Source organism: Lycorma delicatula, chromosome 1 (genome assembly GCF_047948215.1).
Source record: "Lycorma delicatula isolate Av1 chromosome 1, ASM4794821v1, whole genome shotgun sequence".
Classification (NCBI taxonomy): Eukaryota; Metazoa; Arthropoda; class Insecta; order Hemiptera; family Fulgoridae; genus Lycorma; species Lycorma delicatula.
The window spans coordinates 344,882,354-344,906,061 of NC_134455.1; the positions used below are offsets into that span (position 1 = coordinate 344,882,354).

General features: G+C 29.2%; 1 protein-coding gene across 1 annotated transcript; it reads left to right on the forward strand.

Moving 5' to 3' along the window:
- The first annotated feature begins 457 nt into the window (after positions 1 to 457).
- Positions 458 to 23,030, forward strand: LOC142317905 (alpha-glucosidase-like). Its single transcript, XM_075354444.1, has 10 exons — positions 458 to 635; positions 6,120 to 6,299; positions 11,240 to 11,400; positions 13,220 to 13,345; positions 14,666 to 14,910; positions 16,804 to 16,999; positions 18,659 to 18,896; positions 20,333 to 20,528; positions 21,838 to 21,981; positions 22,913 to 23,030. The coding sequence occupies exons 1-10, from the start codon at positions 458 to 460 to the stop codon at positions 23,028 to 23,030; spliced, it is 1,782 nt and encodes a 593-aa protein (XP_075210559.1).
- Positions 23,031 to 23,708: the final 678 nt, after the last annotated feature.

Here is a 23,708-nt window from a genome sequence, read left to right on the forward strand (position 1 = left end):
TTAAAAAGTTTACTGCTTTTAAATATGAATTTACGCATTATTTAGAAAAATATATATATAGTAACTAATAAAATAGTGAAATCTTTACTGTATAAATGGTGATTAGCAGAAAACGAATTAATAGGTCATTAAACGTTGGAGAGTAATTTCAATTTTTTTTTAATGACAATCACAAAAAAAAAGCTTGAGTAAAAAATGTACCTTGTCATAAGATCATTTACCTTTTTGCTGTGATCACTGATAACTGCTTTCAAACTTTGCTTTTTACAAGTGTTTGAATAAAACATGAGATAAGGACACAGTATCTATATAAATCACCCAAAACTTGGACATACTATTGCATTTATGAGGAAAGTACTCGATTAGAATAGCTGCATTAATTAAAGCTAATACGATTAGTACAATAATTTTAATTTTATCTCATTATTTACAGAATTAATTTACAAAAGAAATGAAAATGTTAACGATTAAAAATGTAATATTTATTCTAATTGTTTTATTGAAAATTAAGTGTATTAAATGTAAATGGAAAATATGGGAAAAGGATTTAGACTGGTGGCAGACGAGCGTTATATATCAGATTTATCCAGTATCATTTCAAGATAGCGACGGAGATGGGAAAGGTGATCTCGAAGGTAAATTTATTTTATTTTATCAATTGATCGATAAATAAATTAAAAATATATATTAAAGAATAATTCTGTATCAAATAAAATTAATAATAATAATCGCGCATTTCGATTCTTCAACCATCATCAAAAGATTTTGAATTGTGTTTGGAATAGATCACACTAAAGTTTTATTTATTAAAGATGTAATTTTTTTTTATAAATATCAAAAAACTTTTATAATAATTACATTTTATAATCTTTTTAAACGTAATTTTTATTTTGTGTTCCTTAATGTGCTTAGGGATTTTGAAGTTCTGCGATAAGACTATGGGAAAAGATATTAACCGGCAATATGAATCATTTTTAGAAACTTTCAGGACATATTCTAGTGGTGAAGTAATGAAAAACATTCATATAAAAATAGGTCTAGAAACGCTTTTTTCGAGTTACGGTTAGCAAAGGTTTTCATCCAGATTTCAGCTCTTCTAATAAAAAGAAGCTATACTGTAATTTTTGGGACCCAATTTAAGAAGTAAATTTGTTGGTTTCTTATATAATTTGAGTTGGAAAATAGGATAAAACCGATCTCAGAACTATAACTTCAGTAGTTTTTAAGATATAGACGTAAAACACAAACTTCGGTGTCGAAAAACAAGTTTTTTTAAGGTTTTAGTACAATAGCTTTGTTAAATGAATAATAAATACGAACGATTTTGTAACAAAATTTGTAGAGAATTTAATTCTGAGAAAGTTAATATAAATATAGCCGATAAAAATTAAATAAAAACAATTTAAAAATCGGTTTTTTATTGGAAAAAAAACAGACGAAAAATAGAAAATCGTATTATTCTTTCTGTGTTTTAATAAATATTCTTCTTAATACTGCAAAACGAAACGATAAAATACATGAAATGATAGATAGTAACAGAATAACAAACCTCAGTTACAATAATTATTCGAATTTCCATTTTTCACGATGTATTCTCTGTTCGACATAAAAATCTAATTAAGCCGAAAAGTATTCAGAAAAAGGCTAAGTTTACTGAAAATCAATAGACAAATAAATTAAGGATTCGAAATTATTAAGCTTTAAACTCATCGGCAAAGATTTACAAAATGACTTGTTTAATTAAAATATTCCAAAAACAGGACCGTATTAGAAATTTCATTTCTTGTTGATTATCTTGGCCAAACATGTAATCGGGCACGAGTTTAGTTTAAATAATGAAACAATCAACGAAATTTTAGGTAATTAAATTTTTATTTTTATTTTATTAATTACGGAACAGATGTTTAACAGATTCATTGAAATCCGAGTTACTGACATAACTGCATTTTAGTGAACACCACATTGCATCAAATTTTTTTGTGGTGTCCGTATCAACATTTTATATTAGTTTTTATATTAATTACGTCGCTCTACGTGGTGTAGGTGAGAACATGGTTGGATCTGTCACCATGCAGACATCGGTTCGAATCCGACTTCATATACATATTTTCTTTTAATTTAAATAATCATTAATCTCTGATTGTAAAAATATTTGAATTAAAATGAAAAGTACTTAAAATGTTATTTCACTGATAACTTCTGATGGTTTTTTCATATTTTTTTTTAATTCCTATTGTTGAATTATTATTTTTTGTTAATTTTTTTTTATAATCAGAGATTAATAATTATTAATAAATCAATATATTTAAATTTAAAAAAAAGTTAAAAAAAGTATATGTACATGAACTCGGATTCGAACCGATGTGCCTTCCCCTTGTAAAATCCAAATATTTAATTAATTAAACATTTATCTGGTTATAACTTTGGAATCAATGAAAATAAGTACCACTTATGATATATCGTCGAAAAGCTCTCAATGAGGTCTTATTAGTGCAGTTAAGAAAGAGTCCAAAATCCAGATTTATTTACAGATCTGACTGCATACACATCTCTGGCTCAGTGGATTACATATAAAGATGAGGTGCACAACTAGATGCTACAACAGTTCTAAATACAAAATGTCAACATTCTACAGCTAATCGCTTTTTAATTATGCGAGATACATACGTACGTTAGTACAGATGTCACGCCGAAACTAGTCTAAATGGATTTAGGGATGATAAAAATGAATATATCCGTTGAAATACGAAAACCGAAATTTTTGCGATTAAAATATTTCCTTTAGTTCGTACAAAGAAGTAAAAGTAGATCATTACAAAAGTGTAAAAATCAACCAAGAGCAAACCCAAAATTACAGCGGAATTTTACTAAATTAACCAAAATATCTCTATGTAAGATTTTAAAAAATTTTTAATTTCCTTGAATTTTTCACGATGATATCTTGAACATCAGAATTACGTTATCCCATATAATATCAACAAAATCCAACACAAATTACGAAAAATAAAAAGTAACAGGCAACGTAACGGTATGTTTAAAAAATATCTCATTTAGTTATGTGGAATTTTCCAGAACTTAACCTCACCCACGGGACCTCTACAAAATAAAAAATTAATCATAAAAATCGGTCCATTTACTAATGAATAGATCTTGATCATAATTTAAAATAAGTTACGAGACGAATTAAAAATCTTCATTTTAACGTCTACCATTAAAGATTTCAGTCAATAAATTCGTAAGATGTGATTTCCTAAATAGCACCTACAACTTTGAAAATTGTTAAAATCTGATAGTAGGAACGATAAATTACTATTAACATAACTGTACAAAAAATAGAAGAATATAATTTAAAAACTAATGATTTATTTAATGACGGAACACACTTTGTAACAAAACAAGAAATCGAAAAAACAGAAATGGAAAAAACTATCCACTTTCCAACATTAGGGCATAATTAAACTTAAACACCAAACGATATAGGTTATTACTGACTGGGGAGAGGTTAAATGTATTGCACACAACAAATCACATCGAATCTTTTGGACTCGTTAAGAAGCAAGATATTCGGGTTCCGCATGAATTGAAAGAGATTCAGTTAAAACAACGAATCGATATATGGGATATGCATCTCAAACGCGATGAAGTAGATCTTTTTTTAAATGAATTATCATCGGAGATGAAAACTGGATCGTCTACAAAAACATCGATCAAAACGATCATGGTTCAGAATCGCATGATTACAAAATGGTGTTGTATATTTTGAGCTGCTTCCGAAAAACCAAAAGATCAATTCAGATATTTACTTTCAACACCTAATGGATCTGGAGGAAGCAGTAAAAAAAAAACGACCTAAATTATGTTCCACAGAGACAAATCTTCGGTGATTAGTGGAAAATTATTATTAGAACTCGGTCGGGAACTGATTCTTATCCCCCATGTAGGTCTGATGTTGCACCATCAGATTAAGATTTATTTCGATGCTTGAAAAATTATTTGAACGGTATAACTATTAGTAATGATTATGAACTGTAATAGCACTCGGCTCAGATTTTGCTGATAAGGTCCAGAAATATTACCAGCGCGGAATCAAGAAGATTCCAGAAAGATGGCGAAAGATTATTTGAGAAAATGGAAAATATATAATTGAACAAAGTATAAAAAAAAAATTCAGTTTTATTTCACACTAAAAAACCAAAAGTACTTTATTACCAACCCAAGTATCGAATAAATTCAGACCCGTTTGCCACTTAAGACACCCTAGTCTCCTAAATTAATAAGAATTTAATACTGAGATTTTCGAACTGTTCTTTTTGAAAGATTGTTCTGCTTTCAGATAAAAGTATAATAAATAAAGCGTAGTTCATTTGAGACTTTTATAAAAAATATTCCTAGCAATACATTATTTTTATCTTTAAGTGTTAAAAAAAATATATATTGATTATAATCCTTATTTTAATCTGTAACCATGTTCTATTTAACGTGAAAAATTTACATGAGTGCAATTTCGTAACATAATTATTGATGAAATGAATTCTAAAATGATGAAATCAGTTTACAATGATTTCATGCGTGGTTAAACAATTTTTCTTTAGAAATTAATAAAATTTAAAATTTTATGTAAAACTTTTTCAGTTACACACACACATATTTTATATATATATATATAAACAGGGAGTCCGATGAGATGTTGGCGAAACTTAAAGGACTAATTCTAGACATCAAATAAAAAAAACATACGAAAGATTTTACACACGGTAATAACAATATGCTGAAAATTATATTGTTCAATTTCTTTCACTACCCTCACAATTAACTACACTAAATCGCAGTAATAAAATTAAGACCAGCAATACTAATTGAGTAAAAATATCTAATTTCTATTTAATTAATTTTTATTAATGATAATTCCATTATAATTTTTTTTTTTAATGAGATATGCGGACTTTGCTTCGACTACTATGATCATTATACTATCATCATCATACTACTACTGTCATCAATTGCCGAATGGAAATTTGTAGCGTATGAAAAATGCCATGCCTGACCGGGATTCGAACCCAAGACCTCCGGTTGAAATGCGGAGACGCTACCACTCGCGCCACGGAGGCCGACATTATTATTATTAAACATTTTTTACTGAATAATGAAGGAAGTGAAAAGAAGGACGAAATTGTCAACACAGCATAATCTTTGTGATCTGCTTAAAGATTATCAGCCACATTTACAGGTGTTTATCCAAACTTTTGAATAAGTGAGGCGGCTTTTTTTCACGATAAGGTTTAACATTTTTATCTAATAAAAATCATTACTCAATAAAAGTAATATCAAGAGAATAATTAATGATTATAAAATATTAATGGCCACCATTTAAGAAGTTACAAAGTTATTTATTTTGTGGAAGAGTTGTTTTGTACAGGTACACAAAATATAATTAAAATACTACAATTCATTCACAACACATAAATCTTTATTTTCAAAATAAAAAATGGCGATATAAGGAAAATTAAACGAGATAGAGGGCATTTGTCTACCTGAATTCTCTCTATTTTGAGTCATGAATCAGTTAATCTTATGTTCATACACTCACAGTGCATAGACATCGCCCGCTACGTATACTTATCTCGCTGTACTTGCGTACATACGCAAATTATTTAACAAGTTTTTTTATTTATTTTTTTCGGAAACACTTCAGCCGATTTATATATATATATATAAATGAAATATCACAATGAAATTTAGTAATTTCTTCTTTTTTTCTTTTGAGTGAACCATAAAATCATTGTGTAATAACTAGTTTTAAGCGGCGAGTTATTATTATTATTATTATTACTATAAATAATATTATTTTCATTCTTGGACGAGGTAGTGCTTACAGAACAATTTATTCTTTATTAATTTTAAAATGTATACTTCAACATGAGAATTCCGGAGAAATAAAAAAATAATGAATGAAGTATATTTTACTTAAAATTTGTAAAACAGAAAATGGATGACGTACATGATACACACAGCTAATATTCCATCCTCTTTCACTAACCCTAAAATTGTTAACAATTTTCTGACCGATTTCTTAATGACTTTTAACAAACAAAAATTGTTCTAATTTATTCTTTTTTCAGGTATAAGATCGAGATTGGATTATTTTACAGAAACCGGAATCAAGACAATTTGGTTATCACCTATATATACATCGCCAAAAATCGATAACGGTTATGATATATCGAATTTTACTGATGTAGATCCGATATTTGGTACGCTGGACGACTTTAAAAGTTTAGTCAAAAATATTAAAGATAGAGGTAAGCAATTTATAAATACTAGCGTAGAAATTGAGTCAAAAGAGGAGTTGAGGAAATGAGATATTTTGTCATACTTAAGAGATAAATCATAAATTAGCGGATGTAGTAACAGCCTTTCTTTAATTTACGTGATAAAATTTCATATCTCTTGTACTTCAAACTGAATTATTATATACTAGCAGACCCGGCAGTGATTTTCTGTTGCTAGATTTGAGTGTGTATATAGATTAAATGAACACAATTGAAAGTTTGATAAAACATATTTTTTTTTTTTTTTTTTTACAACAAAATGAACATTACGGAACTTCACAAGATTTAACCCTTCACTTTACCCTTTCACTTTTACCCTTTCTTTTCCGTATTCATTTTTACCATATTCCCTTTCCCCTTTCCCCATTTTCCATTACATTTCACACATTTTCCTCTTTTATCCCCTTTCCCTTTTTCCTTTTCCCCTACCTCCTTTTTCCTTTTCCCCTTCCTCCTTTTCTTTTTTCTCCTTTCCCCTTTCAATTTCCTTTTCCCATTTACCCTTTTTTCTTTTTTCTATTTATCCCTTCTTCCCTTTTACCTTTTCGATTTTTCCCTTTCTCCCTTTTTCTCCGCGCGTAAATCGGTTTAGTAGTTCTTTAGTCTATAGCGGACACACGTCGGAAACATTGAAACTCAATCTTAAAACATTTAGTGTAGCGTGTTTTGCTTTTACATCCAACAGATAGCGCTGTTTTTTTTTTTTGTTTAAACATGTTTTTACTTGTCACAGGTGTGACATTTTAGGTATATAAATAGTAATCTATACCGGGTTGGTCTAGTGGTGAACGCGTCTTCCCAAATCAACTGATTTGGAAGTCAGAGTTCCAGCGTTCAAGTCCTAGTAAAATCAGTTATTTTTACACGGATTTGAATACTAGATCGTGGATACCGGTGTACTTTGGTGGTTGGGTTTCAATTAACCACACATCTCAGGAATGGTCGAACTGAGACTGTACAAGACTACACTTCATTTACACTCATACAAATCATCCTCTTTCATCTTCTGAAGTATTGTCTAAACGGTAATTACCGGAGGCTAAACAGGAAAAAGAATGGTATATAAATAGTGAGTATATAAAAACACGCGCGTATTCGAATGCAGCATTGTGCCTTTTTTATGTATTAGAACTTTCAACGTTGAGACCAGCAAGTCTCTACTTAAAGAATAACTAACTGCTTTAAAAATAACTTTTAAAAATTAACTAATTATAACTAATTGGTTCTAAGAGATGATGCTAAAGAATACTCATTCGCAATACAAAAAATACGTATGAAACAAAAATACAACTATTGATATCCATACAAAGAGATTTAATAAACTGTAATAAGCTTTTAACGTCTCTATAAAAATAAAATGTTTGATGTGTACACTACACGACTTCCTTGTACGCCAATTAAATTACATAAACACATTTTTTGCTGCACTTCCTTTAAACTTATTTCATCTGAAAGTGAGATACGATCCTCCAATTCTTTAATAAAGTGGACTGTTGCATTGTGGTGGAAACCAGATTGCATACCTTTTTTTTGTCATGTCCGTATCAATATTTTATATTAGTTTAAATATGAATTTTGTTTCAAGTCGTTGAAGTAGTTATGTTAAGTAGTTAGTCGTTCATTTATGTTGTTTCAAGTGAGAATGTGTCGGATCTGTAACCATGCACACATCGGTTCAAATCCCACTTCATGTACGTATATTTTTTTAACTTTTTTATTAATTTAAATATATTTTTGTATTAATGAATAATTAATTATTAACCTTTGTAAATTTTTTAAAATTAAAATGAAAAGTACATAAAATTTTATTTCACTAATAACTTCTGATTTTTTTTCATTTTTGTTTTTTATTGTTATTATTTATTGTAAACGCTTTTTACAATCTGAGATTAATAATTATTAATAAATTAATTTATTTAAATAAAAAATATATGTACATGAAGTCGGATTCGAACCAATGTGCCTTCTCCTTGTAAGAACCAAATATTTAATTAATTAAAATTTCATTTCGCTATAACTCTGGAACCAATGAAAATAACTATCACTTATGATACATCGTTGAAAAGCTTTCAATGAGGGCTTATTACTGCAGAGTTAAGAAAAAATCTAAAATTCAAAAAACTGGATTTTGGGTTTTTTGAACACTTGGTCTAGACGATTGCAATCAAAAGTGGAGATAAACAACTAGATGTTACAGTAGTCCTATATCAACATTTTCAACATTCTACGGCTATCGTTTTTGAGTTATGCGAGATACATTCGTACGTACGTACAGACGTCACGCCGAAACTAATCAAAATGGATTCAGGGATGGTCAAAATGGATATTTCCGTTGAAATTTGAAAACCGAAATTTTTGGCAATCACAATACTTACTTTACTTCGTAAAAAGAAGTAAAAACTGTCATCACATTATATATACACGACTTAATTATTGTTCTTATTTTTTTAAGGAAATTTAGCCACATATCTACATCTATTATACCATTTTAATAACCGTTCTTAAAAATCTTCTAAGATTGTTTATTTTGTAAGAGAAAAATTAATTTTTTTTAACGAGAAATGTGAGAGAGACGTGAGTGCACGCGCGTGTGTGTGGTTGTATGTGTGCCTGTATGTAAGAAATTGATATTATGTAAAACTGTTCATTTTACAGTATTAATAATTCTTAGTAATTACAAGTAGAATACAGAATTACAAAATAATATTACTGTTGAAATTACCCGACTAGATAGCGCTATAGCAGATCTGTAGCTCTGGAAGGGAAAATATTTTAATCGGTCCAATTTGGCCATATGCTGTTTTCACCCGATTTTCACATTTTGATACCTAAGTAACTGAAAAAAAAACCGGATGGAAATTTTCAGGTGTTAATCTTCGTTTGTATGTGTTTCGGTGTAGGCTTCTAAGTCACCTTATATCTCCAGAACTACTAGACCGAATTTGAGAAAACTCGGTCAAATTACTTCTATATATGGAGCATTGATGCCATTAAATTTTCATATTTAAAGGTCAAGGGGTTGATACTGTAGAGCAAGGTCACCTTTAGTATCTCTAGATTTCGCCTAATTAAGCTCATATATTTCTTAGACACATTTGTTAACAATAAAAAATTAACAATATTTGCAAAAAAACGTTTATGAAAATCGTACTACACCCCAAAAAAATGCTCTAAACTACTGCTATATTGTGACTTACAGGCGAGCTTAGAATTGAATAAATGAATGATATTTAAAGTGTAAAAAAGTAAGTCGGTCTGGCCGGGTCACGAACTTCGAGTTCGTGACCCCCGGTCGTCTAGGTACCTTGTGCGTTAAACCTCGCAGCTACACCAGTCTGCTGATCGTGTAAGCGAAATTAGTTCTATGTAAGTTGTGAAATTACATTAGTTTAGTTACTGTCGACCGTCGTAGCTAGTACCGCCACACCCTCGCGAATTAAATACGGTATGCTCACGCGCTTTAATCGTTTAATTAAATAAACAAAAAAATATTATATTTAAATAAAATTATGAATATTTTAAATTAAGATGTGTGTAAGCCGTGCATCAGAAACAACCCAAAGTTTTAGGACTTTCCCGGAAAGCGGCTTTTGCTGCATACGGAAAAAACCTATAACCTATAATGTGTTGTCAGCCTTTTTTTTATTATTGTTGTAATATTATTACATTAACGCATTCAATTTTGAAATGCAGCACTTACAGCCATTGTGATTCAATAAATTTAATAAATATATGAAATAAGTAAGGTTCAAGTGGTAGAAAATATATATTATAATTTTCAGTGCTTTTTTAAACTACATTTTCTTACAATTAAATGAATAAAACGTCAATTTTTAATATATTTATCAAACAAATGAAGGAAACTTTCAAAACTTATTTTTCTACAAATAAATCATTAAAAGAATTGATGTAGGATTTTAAAAGTTAAAATAGTTTTCACTTTGTATCATTATGAACTCCCAATAAAAAAATAATTCAGCAATGATGTTAGCAACCTATTTTAAATTAATACATGACGTAGATATGACTTTCAATGTTTGTGGAAAAAAGTCTGTGACGTGTAATAAATTATAAAATTGTAATTTATTGTGTTTCAAAAACAGAAAACTATTACGAATAATATAATTCTGTAAATATGGATAGTGTTATCAGTTGAAAGATTTAATATATAAGACGTTAATCTAGATAATTTTGAGGCTAGATCTGTACTACAAGGATCTACATTTGGTACAATACTAATATCAAAACTGATGAAATATTAATCCGTTACAGAACCATGAATATTGGACTATTCCATCGAATAATGGTGCAAATTACATTCATTGAGATCGGAGTAATACACGATTTACTTAATTTTGGTAAGGTAAAGACGTTTAAAGACGTTTAATTTTAATATATGTGGGCAGGAGCTTAATATAAAAGTTCAAAGCTAAGCGGGCTAAAAATAAAGAATACACAAGATAAATAAAACAATTTGGTTTTTACGTTGAAAAAGGAAAAAGAAAATATCTAGGAACTAAATATCTAGAATATTAAACATCTAGGAATTAATCTAAGTTAGAATGGATAAATAGTTAACAGTTAACGGCTAAATAAAAGAAATGTATGACGCAATTATTTTTGTTTTAAAGATTTAATGTAATTTCTTTAATCAAACGGCAATTATAGGAATTGGCTCCACTGTTATTGTTGTAAAGATGATTTTCTGCAGAATAATAAACTATTGTATGAATTTAATTTATCCCATTTTGTATTTTTATAAATAAAATAAAATTCTTCAAAAATATAAAAGTCTTTCACAGAAAGTAATTTTCTATTAAATCAATTCGGTAATATATAATGTAAATAATTGTAGTTTTGTGTATGTCTTTTACAAATTAATCTAATTGTTTATTCTAAAAAAACCATAGGTATGTACATTCTGCTCGATTTCGTACCGAATCACACAAGCGATCAACACGAATGGTTTCAAAAATCGATTAAGAGAATCGAGCCATATACTGATTACTACATTTGGACAGATCCAAAGCAGATATTTCCGAATGGAACAAAACTACCTCCAAATAATTGGGTAAGTAATTTACATGCGTATCACTTAATGCAGAAAAAAATGACATTTTTCACATTTAAATTTCTTCAACCGCTTTTAAGAAAAAAGAAATTCTTCAAAGTTTAAGATTATTCCATAGTTATGGCAAACTTCATTGGATAATCAAACGTCTAACTTTTTAATGTATATTAATATTTAACTGTTATGTGTTGTAACCATTTCACCACTAACTCGTGATGGTTTTGTGAATTATAAGATGGAAATGTTAATTAATAAAGAGTGTTACAATCATCACTTTCCATAAAAAAGGATGGCGCGTGGATTTGTTTGTTGTGTGTGCTCACATTTTTCTATTTTAACTGCTATTGGCGCAAAACGGACCACCTGGTACGCCGGGCAGCTGCGCACAGCGCACGAACGATTAATTCGTTCGAACGATTAATACTTCTTTATACGAAGATTTATCTAAAATTATATTTGTGTTTTGGAGATAAAAAAGGAAAACATTGCGGTTAGAGCTGTGTTATAAAATCACAGCTCATGAAACAGCTAAAAATGTTCAGGATTTTCAAGCTTTTAGTTGTAAAAGTTTTTGTTGTTGTTGTATACTAAATTCATGAACGTTATTTAGTTAAAATTGGCAAAAACATTTAACAAAATATTGATAATATTTCATTATTGATAATAAATTTCATTAGAAGCAACATTGGCATTTTAGATCAAGTGTTTTTCATAGATGAAGCGTGGTTTTACCTTGGTAGATGTGTTAATAGCCAGAACTACCGGATTTGGGATTCTGAAAACCCGCACAAATACTTTGAATCTCCTCTACACCCACAAAAAAAGGAGTATAACGTGTGGTTTCAAGGTGACGATTAATATTTTTTTTAAGCTGTGGATACTGACTTCTTCCAAGAAATTATCCAACAGTTCGTAGCATTACTGCATGAGGATGAATGTGACTGCTAGTTGCAAGAAGACAACGCCACTTTCCATACATCTCGCTGTACTATGGAAATGCTACAGGATGTTTGCGGTGGAAGAATTATTTCTAAAGAATTGTGGCCACCAAGATCATCTGGTCTGATTAATTCAGATTACTTTCTACGGAATTATTAAACATAAATTGTTTATAGAAGCAAGCCAAACAGCCTGCAGGAACTGAAGACAAGCATTACTACTAACATCCAGGAAGTAGACAGGATACAGCAAAGAAGAGTAGTCATGTTGACAAGAGCATAGAAGTGGATGGACTTCATTTTCAACAACATCTGTAAATTATTACGTAAATATTTGCCAATACACTATTATACACAAACTAAACTAAGCGATGGGACTTCTTGTAAGTTGAATACCTGTAAATTCACATACATACACTTCTACTTTCTTCGTATAATTATTTTTATTAAGAATTATGCTGTTTTTCTTAAGTGCATAACTTTTTTGTTCAAATATCAAATTTTAACCGATAGTATGAAAACAAGTTTGTAATCCTAGGAGAAATATTACAAGTATTACTGTTTTGTTACCTACCACCATGTTAATTCTTTCGTAGCCAAATAGTCTAAGGAATTTTTTATCTGAAAAACAAAGTTTAAAACTCCCCCGACTTTTTCATAAGAAAAATTTGTTTTTTATAGCCCAGGGAGGAGAGGAGTCAGGGAGGAGAGATTGATAACAAAACACCGGAATGATTCAAGTCGTATACTACGTTACAGTATTATAAAATACTTTTCTGTAAAACAGAAAATCTATCGTATTAGTATGTTTTTTAATTTAAATTTAATAGTACTATACTAATAAATGCCCGATTAATAAAAAAAATTATATTTTTTTCCAGTTGAGTTTATTCGGAGGCTCTGCTTGGACATACAATGAAGAACGTCAACAGTTTTACTATCATAAATTTACTGTTCAACAACCAGAACTGAATTATTATAACAAGAAAGTTAGAGAAGATATGAAGGTAGGCGTAAAGCAATTTGGACTATTATTTTTTTAAATTGGCTATACATTACAACAACCTTTGCCAGTCGTTTACCTTCTCAAGCAAAATACATTATATTTTTAATCATTACACCTACAGTTTCTGATCTGTAATAATACAAAAGATAGGGAAAATAAAAAAAACTACATTTCCCTAGATTTTTGTACGGTTTCAACTTATTAAACCCGATTTAATATTTTGATTTTTATATTATTAATGACTTCTAATTTGTATTATACGAGAAAGTAAGAAATAGTTTAATTAAAAATCGTCAATTTGTTGTATTATCTTATGTAAAACAAATATCAATGTCACCAATTTGTTTTTAATCTTGTAGAGGTGATTAAGTTTCAAAGTAACAAATATTCGTATTGAACGGGTTGGAGTTGTATAAAATGTGATTTTAGTTTATAACAAATTATATAGAAAATGGAGCAAAGTCTTTAAAACAATATTATCTAGTATTAAAAGTTTTTTTCATAAAAGTATCGCCAGTTCTAAAAATTGGAGTACTACTAATTTTTGTGTCTTCTCACTCTTGGACAACGTAGCTGAAGGAGGTAAACCACTACCTTAATAAAAATAGATTTTAAGCTAAAAAACACTTGCATATTATCATTTTAGAAGAAATTTTTTTAAATATTTATTTTAATAAAAAGTAAATCTAGAACTTTCTTATTATATTTCTTTAAAAATGCTTAGCTAAAATAACATAATCGGACGGTCAGGTTTGAGAGTGTCAACTGTAGCCAGAGTATCTGATATCTCGTATAAAGCAAAACAATAAATGTAGGTGAAATGATGTTAAGTATTATTTGCATAATTTTTCTTCGTAAGTTTACATTTGATCGGTTGAAACCATTCTTCTTTATAATAGATATTTTTATTATTTAATAAACATTAAATCTCAACTTTTATTTGTTACATTTATTTTAATATGATTTGCCTTTAACGTCAGTGCAACCGAGAAAAAAATTGAAATATTTGAAATAAAATAAAAAAAAACATTATTTATTTATTTTTTTTTTTTTAAATAACGGATTCAATTGAGTAAATTTTTCACTTTTTAAGTTGACATTTTTAACATTTCTATTATTATAACATTAAACATATTTGATAAAAATGTTCAAAGCGATTACAGATTATCCTACTGCTAATCTAAAACTCAAATTTGATTTCTTTGTTCATGATTCAACATCGATAGGAAGAAAGTAATTTGCAAAATAGATTAAATTTAATTAATACACATATCTTTGTTTTTACACTAATAAACCGTCGGTTAAAATAATTTATTTTCAGGAAGTTTTGAAATTCTGGTTGGATTTGGGCGTAGATGGTTTCAGAGTAGATGCTGTTAGATATTTAACGGAAGATCCGGAATTACATGACGAACTTTGTTTCCCTGAATTTAAAACATGCAATAATGAATACTTTAAAATTAATCACAATTACACCGAAGATTGGCCAGATGATTACGATATGGTTTACGAATGGCGGGAATTCCTCGATTCTTATGCAAAATGTTCTCCTTATAATCATACCAGGTAAATATTATTTTACAGTATTGTATTATAAGCATATAAAATAAATTCCGTTATCATGCGTCTCGGTTGCGTACATACCGCTTATGTACGGTATGTACGCAAAGAAATCTTAATACAGAGCATTTAAAATGTCTCTACAGTGAAGAAACAGACCATGTAAGAAGGACGTTTGTGGAAATCACATATAATTAATTATTTTAATAATAATATTTAATGTGTTATAAATATAACATACAACTTGCATTAATTGTTCTAATCCTTGTGTAAACACAAAACAAAAACCTGTTAAGCTTATTTTCAAGCAAATTTTGGAAATACTTCAGAATAATGTAAGCGTTGCAAGTTGGGATGGCTGGTTTCAATTCTTCAATAATCTTTCTTCATAGCTTATGACAAACCGTAAAGAGACAGAATACATTTTTTTTACAATGGAAGATTGGAACAAGGAAGCAAGGTAATTCTGGATAGATTAATATCGATCCTAACGTAGTAACAGGAATTAAAGAATATACTGAAAGGTATATGGACTGGAAGAATGAATCAAAGAAACATTACTCCCACGGTAAAGAAAAAATCTAGCCTCTATAATCTACAAAGGATAGCGCATCATAAACCAACTGTTACTGTTTTTTGTACTGTTACCATCATATCTTTTATGCAACTCCTTATAGTTAGAAGTTAGGTTAGGCGATTATGGAGGCGAAAGTTAATTCGTAAATATCAGAAAGACTATTAAGAGTAGTTTGATATTACGATATTACAACCTTTAAAATAAATATCCTATCAGTAGTTTCCAGTTTTCCCATGAACGATTTAACCAACCCCGAATTTTTCCGTGATGCATTTTTCGGACTCCGTAGCTTATGCCGTACATCAGTCCGTACAATTTTAATTGAACACTCTTACCGCGTTCTTACATTAGTGATGTGGTGACACTAATCTTATGTGAGATTTAAAGTAGCACGCTACCATTACGTAATAAAAAATCCATATCAACTTTCAAGTATGAAGTACCCTTCAGCGGTAAATTTATTGTGTTTATACGTCGGCGAGGTGCATACGATCTAATCTAACAACTAAGCCTACTTTCAAAGCACTCCAAACTTTACTTTACGAACTTCCGAACCGTTCTGTACATTCAAAGCGCCTATCTAAATTAGAATGTCAGGTTTGAGTTTTCATTCAGTCATTTACTTAGTGACTTCATTATGAGTAACTCCTATTTCAGTTTGTTTTAAAAAGATCAGTCTAGTGAACGGCCTTTTATCGCAACAATCGCTTAAATGTTCTGAACCATCTGAATAATATTGTAACTAATTATCCTATAATCACCTTCTAGGATTATGATTTTCATTTCCAAAAAAATGGACAAAATCATACCCGGACATTTAGCCAAGTAGGAGTCCACCGTATGACATTACTTTAATAGTAATACAAGCTTTTTTAAAAAAGAGAGTTCAGCCCACAAAAACTCATTTAAAGTTTTCACTTTAAATTGGCGTGACAACATCCGCGATGAAATTTTAGTTGATTTCGGTGGAACTTTCATCCTTATTTAACTAGAAAAATAATTTTTACAAAGACTCCTTTGTAACTAATCTAAGTCGGCTGCGATACAAGACGTTATTACTTGTTACTATGGTTGGCCTATCCTGTAAAACTCTAGTTAATTTGAGACATTTTTTAACTCTAGTTAAAAAATCTGAGACAGGTAAAATCTGAAACTTCCATGGAATTAAAACTAGAGCACTTCCGACAAACGTGAAATTTATTTTAGTGTTTTTTTCTAATTCTTTATCATTTTGCAGTTTATGTAAGAAAATGTTTAAACCAAAAAGGTGAAACGATTTGTTTAACGTAATTCTCAATTTTAACTTTAATTATTTATTTCAGGATAATGTTAACCGAGGCGTATACATCAATAGATGACATAACGCTTTATTATGGAAACGATACAAACCAGGGAGCACAGCTACCGTTCAATTTCTATTTATTGTACGCTGATATCGAATCGAATTCCACCGTATATAAGTATCTAATTGATCTATGGTTTGACAATATGGTCGAAGGGCAATGGGCCGACTGGGTGGTAAGTAAACTTGATGTTTATTATTATATAAGCGTACTGATTACGTAAAACTCGATTAGATTTTCTGAATATTTAACAAAAGCAAACCAACCTAGCCGGAAATAAAAAAGTATTTGTTTTTCCGAACTTTGATTAAAATAGAAAAGTATAATAAAAAAGTAAGAAATAGAAAAAAAAAATTAAAAATCTTTTTTTATAGTAACATAGAAGAAAATTATGTAAAATAGTAACGGTATATACAAAACAAAATGTAAAAGCAATGCACCATACATTGGACAAACGGGAAAAAATTAAAATTAAGATACAGCGAACACATGAGATCTTTTAAAAATCAAAAACAAGATTCTAATTATGCAACGAATTTAATAAAAGAAGGACATACCCCGATGAAAATAGAAGAACCAATGAAATTAATTCACAAATGTGTTAAAGGAAGAAGAATGAACAATTTAGAAAACTAAAAAATCTTTCAATTAAAAATTAACAATAAAACGGTCATAAATGAACAGATGAACAATCAACCGGATGTCCTTTTCACGAACCTCAATTTATTACAAACAGGAAATAGATAAATAAAATGAAAACTTCAGACATCATTTTACAGTTAAATATAATTGTTTATTTCTCTTACTAAATCGCGTCCTTCATTAATAAGAATATCCATTAATAAGAAATAAGCAAGAAGAAGGCCAGATGAGGCATGACGTCAAATATGGGGAGGAGCGTTGGCTAAACGCTGTTTAAAGATTAACAGAAATTTAAAAGTACCAGTACAATACGTTTTGACAACGGAGTGATTCCGAAACGTGTCAAGTGATAAAAAGATGAAACTAAGAAAGGAAAACAGTACTCAAAATAGAAACTATAGTGATCTTAGCAGAAAAGATAGTAGTAATAATTATTATTTTATTAACAACAAAAGCAACTAACCTAGCCCGAACTGAAAAAGCTATTTGTTTTTTCCGAACTTTTATTCAATTCTTAAAGTCCACAAAATTTTATAACATATTACCCTTGTTACTAGGATTACCTTGGCAGACGTTTTATAAATAAAACGTTCATCTTTTTCTTAAAAGACGAATTGAATGACTGTCGATTCGTAGAAAGGAAGAGTTTTAGGTTTATTTTCCCTTTAATGTTAGGGTAATTCAGCGCCATGTTTGGTCACTATTAATGTTATTACTATACAGTAAAATTTAAGCAAGATCTATTGTTACTGACAAAACGTCATACCTAAATTATTGAAAGTATTCATCAGTTAATGCAATGGCATTATTTATAAATACTGTAAAACCCGAAATACCCACGAGTCAAACGTGTTATTTCATCTTCTACATCATTTTACAGTTAAAAATAATTGTTTACTTCTCTCACTAAATCGCGTTCTTCATTCTATTTTCTGACCATCCATTTAATTTTCTATTTCTTTCTAATATTCTAACATTTCTAATCTCCAATTAAAATCTCCTCTTTCCTTTTTGATAATGGTGACCAACTCCTAAATCCGATAATCAGAAATCATTTTTATATAAATATTACCTCAAACTCAGTTTCCCACAGAAATTTTACTTATTTTTTCTGAAAACTTCATTTTCCTAATAAATTAAATTCATAATATTTTGTAGTATTAATTACTTTTGTTTATTTCTCTTTTTAAAGACAGGAAACCACGATGTTACGAGGCTTGCCACTAAAATGGGAAATGAAATTGTGGATGGATTTGCCATGCTATCCATGTTGCTACCTGGAACAGCAGTCACATATCAAGGAGACGAATTGGGACAGACAAGCAGTATGGTACGAAAGGATCAACAAAGAGATCGTTACAACGCTGGTGATTTAGCAATTAGAGATCCAGAGCGAGGCCCTTTTCCGTGGAACGATTCACTAAATGGAGGTAAATTAAAAACGGATTATCAATGCAATGTACATTAATAATATAAGAAATGTGTATCGCTTTAGTATTACTAAAGAAATTTGAAAAATTACGGAAAGTACAGATCGAAAGTTTTGGTTTACATTATTAGTAATTCCAATGTTCGTAAGACATATCAGCGTTCACCGATAGGAAAAAAGAATCATTTTTAAGGATAAAATGTTTAAACCAAACAACTTACATTTAGAAACACAAATTACAAGATAGAATGAATCTATAAAACACCCGAATTTCCAGTTTAGATCCGTTGTGAATGTTGAAAATTACACAAATATAAACGCGGAAGAAACAGAGATAAATATAGGGGAGTGGATGGAAAATTATAAACAGGTCTACCTATAGAGCATCTATCGGGAGATAGATGAATGGATTTGCGCACCAAAGGGCCCTCAAATTAATTATTTTGCATAGGCTTCTTCATGCCATCTGGTAACTTTTTCCCCGAACAAAAAAAATAAAAAATTCTTTATGCTGATCGGTTCATAAAAAGACATTATATACTTTATATCAATAAAAAATAGGTGTGTATAAAGCCTACATTACTTATTAAAATACAAATATATGACAAAAAATTAAAGTATATATACACACACGCGCGCGCGCGCGCGCGCGCGAGTTTACATTAAATATAGATTATAAAATAATCCAAAATTCAAAAGCTATGAAAATTGGCTTAGTTTAAGGATTCGTATATGTTAAACAAATTCAACGAGTTTCTTCTCTCTTTTAATTACTATTATTTAAAAATTCATCAACAGACTAATATTAATTTCTTAAAGGAAACTGTATATTATGTAAATTGGTGGGGAGATTTATTTAATGGCAAGGGTAGAGTAATTTCTCGTAAGCAGTAGTATCGTGTTGAATTATAGGAAAAGAGTTCCGTTGTCTGGTTTGGTGAAGGTTGATATCGATATAAGAATAGATGAACAATCTTTTGAAGGATTATTCATCCAAAGAAGGATAGCACATCCATAAAAATAAAATCGAGGATAAATTAACATACGTAGATTTCTAAATATAGATATAGAATAGTCGTCCCCAACCTTTTTTGACCGACGACACACTTCCCTGAACATTCACGATATCGCGACACACTTATTTGTTTTTTATTAATAATAATAAAGCGTAGTATCTAATTCTAAGTTAAAGACATTCATCGGTGTACATAGGCCGATTGTCCGATGTACACTTTCTTATATTGTTGTTATTTTTTATTTGGATGTTATTTTATTTTCATTTGGGATTTAATTATTAATTCTCTTCTCTTAAATAATAGTGGAATCTAAAATATGCACACAGATTGTTTATCCTCTAGAAAGAAAAGCTTATTAATATTTAAACCGCAAATATAATTTGTTCCCGATAACGTAATAATAAAAATAACAATTTTACAGGTTTTTCGAGTAATAAATTTACGTGGGGAACTGTTAACCCATCGTACTGGGAAATAAATTTGGAAACCCAGAAAAAAGCCGAGAAAAGTCATTATAAAGTTTACAAGCAGTTAATAGATCTAAGACAAAAGCCGACTATACAAAGGGGAGATCTCAATTTGTATATCGTATCAACATGGGTTCTAGCATTCACCAGGTAAACAACCATTATTATTTTAATATAAATATACATAAAACATGGTACAGGGGTGGTTCCTGAAACTAGTTTTTCATTAAAACAGCAAAGAAGCGGACATTAAGAAAGAAGACAATCATGATTCAGAGTTTGAATTACAATCCGATGAGTCAAATTTTATATCACTAGGTGAGCGAAACGAATTTGTAAGTGTCAAACAAATCAAAAAACCAAGCTAAACTTGAGATCACAGATCGAGATCACAGAATTACCAGGTTGTTGTACATTAAACTGGTAAATTCATACAGAGCTATGGAAAATTTGTTACTAAAAATCCATCTTCTGCAATCACATCTTGATTTCTTCCTGCCAAAACTTCGGGCAGTAAAAGATGAACACACAGTGAACTTTTCCACTAAAAAAAAATATTTCAGTCGTGGAAAATCGTTACAACGGCAAATGAAATTTTAATATGCTAGCTGATTTCTGGAGGACTTTAATTCGAGATTATTTGAGGTTACCTACAAAAGGGGAGCATCTGCTCCGAAGTTTTAATGTAAATATATAACAACCCGTAACATTTCTGTGAGCCATGTCTATTAAACTTAGGGTAATAGAAAGATTCTACTCTCAGATCTTTAATCTACGGAAAAAATAATAATGTGTAGAAAGATATCACATTTAGAGAAACATTTAAAAACCTTTTGTTTTATAGGTACATCAGTGTTATTTTTATTTTTTACTTTTTAATATAATTTAATAGGATATAAAAAAATTGTTTTTCTTTTAATTTTTTTTTCAATTCATTATTATTTTGCTTAGTGCTTGATATTTATTAATTAATTAATTGACTGATGTTCTTTGTATTATAAACATTCTCAGTTGCTGTGTATTTTATTAAATAAAATTACCTTCTTATATATTATTTAGGGGTATATTAATGATGCTATCATACCACAGAATATTGTTAATTTTGGATGGTACAGGTGCAGATTTGGAGTAATACATGATTTATGTAGCATTTTTCCATGTATACTTTGACGTAACATATTTAGAAACTCAAAGGATGATAAAATTTTCTAAATTAATTATTTTTAATTTCATAACAACTTAATAACTAGTGTATTCATATAATCCACTGAAATTAAGCTCGAAAGATAATTTAATGAGTTTTTAAAGGACTGAAGAATGTGGGACGTTTTTAGTTCCATAAAACTTTCTGATAAATCAGAGATTTCTCCGACAAATAATAAACTTCAGAGAAAAACAAAGCAGAAAGTGATAAAAAAACTTGTATAAATAATTATTTTATTTTATTTTTAATTTTCAGGGAATTATCCGGAAATGAATCATACCTGACTGTAATAAACTTTGGAAGTGAAATGGAGTTTATCTTACTAGGTGAAACGATCCCTAAATTGCCGGACAAATTGAGTGTAGCCGTACCAAGCATCAATTCTGATTATAAAGATGGGTAAGTAAATATATTCATTAAATAAACAGTCTTAAATGATAATAAAAATCTGTTACTATGAGAAACACATAATATTACAATACGTGTATAAAAAAATTAGATTAAAGTATCTATTGACGGGAAAAAATAATTCTACTTCTTTCTTAAAAAAAGAACAGAAAAACGAAAAGTCTTTTCCAGATTCATAAATCTATATATATAAAACGCAATGTTCGTATATGTACTAAAAACCTACTGGATCGATTTACACCCGGTTTTTTTTTTGCAGAATGGTCTGCGTTGTTCGGAGAAGGTTTAAAGCTATTGACATCCTCGATCTGACTAGACGAAAGTTATGGGGATTTTGAATCGACTATTATATTTAGAGAGTAGTTTGAATTAAATCCGATAGATAGTGCTGTTGTTTTGACAATTGGATTTATTTACATTCGGACTTTATAAAGTATAAAAGTCAGATTCATATAGTTAGTTAGAAGTATAAAAGTTACATTCTGGCTTCATATACTTTTATATGAAGGTTAAATTTTGTGAAGTTCCGTAATGTTCAGTTTTTTAATGTTTTATCAAACTTTCAATTGTGTCCATTTAATTTATATATATATACTTCGCTATATATTGTTGAAGCATTGCCGGGTCAATTAGTAAATATATAAAATAGTATTCTATTTGAAATAAATTAAGTGCATGATGTATGTTTGAGAGTTTGAAAAGATTCAACCACTATCGTTTTTCAGTTCGCTACACTTTCATACTCAAAGTCATATATACATATTAAAATAGAATTAATTATTAATCATTTTTTATTAAATATATATTTAAAATTTTTCTCTTTAGGACTAGCAATAATTACACTTTTTAAAACGAATTACAAAATAATTTAATCGTATGTATGAGGAAAAATGTGATAATTTGTGTAATATTTTTTTTACAGGGAAATAGTGGATACAAAATTTTCATTACACATTGCGTCAAAACCATTGATATTAAGACCAAAAGCATCAGTTGTACTAACGACAGATATTACAGTGGTTCCAACAACATCGCCATAATATATTAAATCTACGCTCACAACTCCCGACAAGTAATTCCGTGAACGTAACCTGTGATAACTATTTGACATGACTTACTCTGATAAATACTGTAATTATAATTTTTTTTGGAAAATACTGTTAACTTAAAATTATTTAAATTAAATTATTATTAGTAAACATTTATTATTAATTTTTATTTTTATTTTATCTTAAAAATAGTCACATTTTTAAAATAATACAATTTCCTTATTTAATTCTGTTATTCAATATTAACCACTGTTTTCCTTTCTTTCCTTTGTAAATAAATCTATCCTTCATCGAGTAAAAAATTTTCCTCCTGAAAAACAACGGAATTCTGCTCTCAGACCATTAGCCAGGTACGGGTAGATATAGCAACAAAAATTAAAGATAACAATCAAAAATAAAACGTACATTGTAATCTCTTAGTGAATAAAAATTAAACCTATAGAAACCTTTTTCCTTTCTTTAAATATAGAAATACTTTTATTAAAAGTAAAAACAAAGTATTACACATGGACTTCTTTATTTAAATAACTTCAAAAAGTGAAAAAAATTGAAGAATTAAAAAAATTTTTATTACTAAAACATGTGATTCCTACTTTGTTCTTGAGTATCCGTCGGAAACACTAATTTTATTAAATGGCAGTCGATCAAGTTTTTCAAACACAATTTAGG